Genomic DNA, 4,916 nt, shown 5'->3' on the forward strand with positions numbered 1-4,916 from the left:
GTTTTCGAATCCATTCAGCCGATCTCCGGGTCTGGCGGTAGCACTTTTAGCTGTAGCTTAGCATAGATCATTGAATCTGATTAGACCGTTAGCATCTCGCTCAAAAATGACCAAAGAGTTTATATATTTTTCCTATTTAAAACCTGACTCTTTTGTAGTTACATCGTGTACTAAGACCGATGGGAAATGAAAAGTTGCGATTTTCTAGGCTGATATGGCTAGGACCTATACTCTCATTCCGGCGTATTAATCAAGGAACTTCGCTGCCGTACCATGGGTGCAGCAGGCGCAATGATATTACGCAGCGCCTGAAAATAGGCTAACTTCCGTCAACATAACCAACGTGACCACCTGCTTGCACAGGGAGCGTGCTGGGGACTATTTGGAGACTATAGGCTACCACGCCGACCAGCTTAACACAAGTGGCGTGTAATGTGAAATGTTCACAAGCGTCAACAAGAATATGCATTGCAATCCAATAGATAAGACCCCAGCACCCACTGGAGCAATTATCATAAATTATTCATAACAATATTCTCTAATTGTATAGAGCCATTAGGATCAATTAAAAATGCGTTTGCAGCTGAAATTGACCGCACACTCAGCACAGCTAATCAAACATTAACCTTAGATTTAAACAAACGTGACATTGAGATTACGCCGCTGAATATAGCGAACCCCGGTTGAAATGCATACATAAGAATGCTTATTTCATTTAACCTGTTTCATGTCTGTTACTATCAGTCTGTTCATATCTGTAACAGGAGTCCTATCCAGAATGTACAGATTGGTATTGGTGTGTGGTACGCTGCACATATTCTGTGAGAGGGCCTCTGTCTCTCTGGCATGTGGATCACAAGTTAATAAAGTTTTGTCATTTTCCATTGTCATGTACTCCTATGAGTATTTCTTATAAACCCATGTCTCCTTGCACTATATTAGTAGAAATCCATTTGCAAAATGCTCATTTTGTGCTAAAAGCTTTACTTAATAGGTACAACATAGTCAGTTTTGGAGCAGTGGATGAATACTCCAGGAAGGTAAGAGAAGTGTGGTGTTTTCTTCCATCACCATGTTCACAAGCGTCAACAAGAATATGCATTGCAATCCAATAGATAAGACCCCAGCACCCACTGGAGCAATTATCATAAATTATTCATAACAATATTCTCTAATTGTATAGAGCCATTAGGATCAATTAAAAATGCGTTTGCAGCTGAAATTGACCGCACACTCAGCACAGCTAATCAAACATTAACCTTAGATTTAAACAAACGTGACATTGAGATTACGCCGCTGAATATAGCGAACCCCGGTTGAAATGCATACATAAGAATGCTTATTTCATTTAACCTGTTTCATGTCTGTTACTATCAGTCTGTTCATATCTGTAACAGCACTAACCTAAACATTTCCAAAAAGTTTACAACACCACCTGTTAAAATGAATACATGTGAACCTCATTTAAATTAACACAATCCACATTGTTGAAACCGATTCAACATCCTTCTGCAGTGAGTTGAAGTTCCTTTTTATATAAATACTTTAAATATTTCCACAAAACAGTTCCTTTATGCATAAATACTGGCCACACAAACACAGATGAGGAACACAACACAGTCCACTTACAGGAGAGAAACTAGGGTTAGTTTGCGGACACTGAAGCTGTCCGATAGTGTAAATGAAAATATGCAAAGAAGATGAAAAAAAACATTATGTCTAAGAACATGTGGGTGTTGTAAGAGGTGAAGTCGGAAAAAGATCACAGATTTAACGCAACGAGAGTCCAGTCATCTGAACTCACAGGTACAGAGATTAATCAACAATATATTTCAGTATATAATTCAATGTATGTGTTACAGTTGTTGTTTTTTTACCACTTTACATTTATATTTCATAGATAAACGACTGTAACCATTTCAACTGCACCAAAAAATAAATGTCTGGAATTGTGAATGATAGTATGAATAAAGGTTCGATAATGGACTCGGAAGACCGAATAGAAAGGACTGTTGATATCTACATCAGTGCAGAGGCTGTAAGAGACATGAAACATAAGAAAGACACAGAGGACTTCAACACAACAAAAACCCAAACACCTCAACATACAGGTAACTGTGATTAAAGGAATAGTTCATCCAAAAATGAACATTTCCTGATTATTTACTCACCTCCAGGTCATCCACCCAGATATTACACGTACGTCTGCAAGATGTCTGTTAAATCTTGATCTGGAAAGCATCTGCTGTGTACAAACATCTGACAGACGTATGTCAGTTTGACATACATTTTAAATCAAAAACATCTTAAAGACATCTAATAAACGTCTATTTGACATCTGATAGGAAATGTCTTAAAATGTAGACGTCAAATAGATGATGTACGTGTGCTATCAGGGCAGTAAGTTCTGACATGTAGTCTTTGCATGCTCTACTTGTAAATATAATGAAAATGACTGATTATTTCACTAGAGAAGACCCTTATTTGTCAACTGTCATGTGGATTCTTTTAAAGCTGCCTATATATGGATTTTGGACCATTAGAAATGGTGTGCATTGAACCCCGTTCACTTGCATTAGATGGAGAAAAATCCTGGAATGTTTTCTTCCAAAAGCTTAATTTCTCTTCAGCTGAAGAAATAAAGTCATATACAGTGGATCTTGGATGGCCTAAATAATCAGAAAACCATTTTTAGTGAACTATTCCTCTGCATTTGCTCTTAAAACACAAGAACACAAACTACACTAATAAACATCTGACAAAGAGTAAAATTAGTCTACAGTTGGCATGTTTTCAGTTGATGTGAGCCGTATGAAATGAGGAAGTGAAGAGACTAACATCATATCTATCATCTTCAGGAAGTGATGGTGTGACGATCAGGAGCTCCAGAGCAGCTGTGGTGTGTTTGGTGCTGCTGTGTGTTCTTCTGCTGACCGCAGTCATAGTGCTGTGTGTCACTTTCACTCAAGAGAGACAACAGATATTAACTAAGATCACCAACCTCACAGAGGAAAGAGACCAGCTACTAACCAACAATATGAACCACACAAAAGAGAGAAACCAGCTACTAACCAACAACATGAACCTCACAAAAGAGAGAAACCAGCTACTAACCAACAACATGAACCTCACAAAAGAGAGAAACCAGCTACTAACCAACAACATGAACCTCACAAAAGAGAGAAACCAGCTACTAACCAACAACATGAACCTCACAAAAGAGAGAGACCTGTTGAAATCAGAAAAAAATGAACTTCAGACGCTTTTTGCTGGTAAGTTTCTTCAGTCTTACTAGTCACTTGCTTTAAAGCAGACTCAAATTTTAAAGTGGAATGAATTGGATCTGTTGTGTTGGGGTCATGTGGCTAATGCTCATATTGGACTTTAGTGTCATGTTTATAATGATTAATAATAATAATAATCAGTTTAGGGATGTCAACGGAGTCTAAATATTAATAGATAATTTAAGACATATTATTGTAGTGGATGAGTAAATGGTTAAATAGACATTGCAACAAGTGGCTTTATAAGTCAATATTCATATCATTGAGCATGAGCATTTCATTACAGCTTTTCTTGATTGCACAATTCATGAAACAATTCACCATTTTCTCACAACTATAAACAATCTCAAAACTACACACCAACTTATGCAAATCTCAAACTGCCAGGTCAAAATCAAATATTTTAGTCAAAAACATAGTATCTTTTGTCAGAATCAAACTTTGTATTTGTCAGGTTTGTGTGTCAAAGCCACAGACTACTTCACTGTCTAGAGAATAGTAGTGATGTTACGTACTGCTCTGAGACTTGACAGGTTGGAGGTCCAAATGCAGCTTTATTGGGAGAAACCAGAAACGTGATCCGAAATACAGGCAACAGGTCAAAACACAGGCAGGCAATCCAAACAATAGACAAGGCAGGAAACTCAGACAAAGGGAAAATCCCAAGAAACAGGCAAGAGAGCAAAAAACCAAGAGACAAATCCAGGGAGAATGCTCAGAAATGCAGTATAACAACTAACAAGACTTCGCAAAGAATGACAAACTAAACCAGGCTTATATAAAATGAGCAGACAGTGTAAATGAGCCACAGGTGCAGACAATGAGTATTGATGGGTCCATGCAAAGGATTATGGGAAATGGAGTCCGGAGGTAAATGGTAAGAGTCTGGAATGGAGTGCCCTGTAGTGAAGCTCACGGACTCTCCAGCTAGAGATCGTGACAGAGCCCCCCCACCAAGGAGCGGCTTCCATACACTCCAAACAGAAGAGACTAAAGTCCAGGAGGGAGGTGGAGCGGAGGCGGAACAGGTGGAGGGATGGAGGGCCAGGACCATGTAGAAGAGGAGGGAAGAGGACAGAGGCCTAGCCGCCAGAGCTGGGAGCAAGGGCGGAGCTGGCAGAGCAGGGAGCCAGGGCGGACTGGTATGACAGAGAATACACTGATGGTCTCCATGACCTCATCAGAACAGAGAAAGAGTTCATAAGTGGACACTCCTGACACCTCTGGAGGATTTGCAGTGGATGCCGCCACCTCTGGAGTTTCTGCAGCAGTAGCATCAGGAGCTTCAACAAACACAGAGACATCGCTTGCGGTCGTAACAGAGGCATCAGGAAACAGGAAGAGTTCAGAAACATTCTCCTTAACAGGACAGGTATGGAGTTCAGCAACGGTCCCTTCGACCGTGACATCACAGGCTGAGAGTGCATTGCTGAACCTCTGGAGAAACTGCAGCGGGCGCCATCGCCTCTGGGGACACAGCAGGGAGCGCCACTACCTCGGGAGGTTCTGCACCATCAGCCGCCACCTCTGGAGATATCATAGTGGACAGGGGAATCAGTTCAGGAACAGGAGGGCACTCTGGAGAAGCAGACACTGAAGGGCGCACTGGAGGAGTGGACACTGGAGGGCATT

The 4,916-nt window shown here is 40.6% G+C and overlaps 1 protein-coding gene across 1 annotated transcript in view; it reads left to right on the forward strand.

The window, feature by feature from the left end:
• Nucleotides 1–1,981: 1,981 nt before the first annotated feature.
• The window catches only part of LOC107718527 (asparagine-rich protein-like), a 5,605-nt gene continuing 2,670 nt past the window's right edge, over nt 1,982–4,916 (forward strand). The window contains exons 1-2 of the mRNA XM_016525627.1: nt 1,982–2,111; nt 2,859–3,272. Coding sequence (XP_016381113.1) covers nt 1,982–2,111; nt 2,859–3,272 — 544 coding nt within the window. The remainder of the gene's footprint in view (nt 2,112–2,858; nt 3,273–4,916) is intronic.

Source organism: Sinocyclocheilus rhinocerous, unplaced genomic scaffold (genome assembly GCF_001515625.1).
Source record: "Sinocyclocheilus rhinocerous isolate Xijiao unplaced genomic scaffold, SAMN03320098_v1.1 scaffold723, whole genome shotgun sequence".
In the NCBI taxonomy this organism is placed as follows: Eukaryota; Metazoa; Chordata; class Actinopteri; order Cypriniformes; family Cyprinidae; genus Sinocyclocheilus; species Sinocyclocheilus rhinocerous.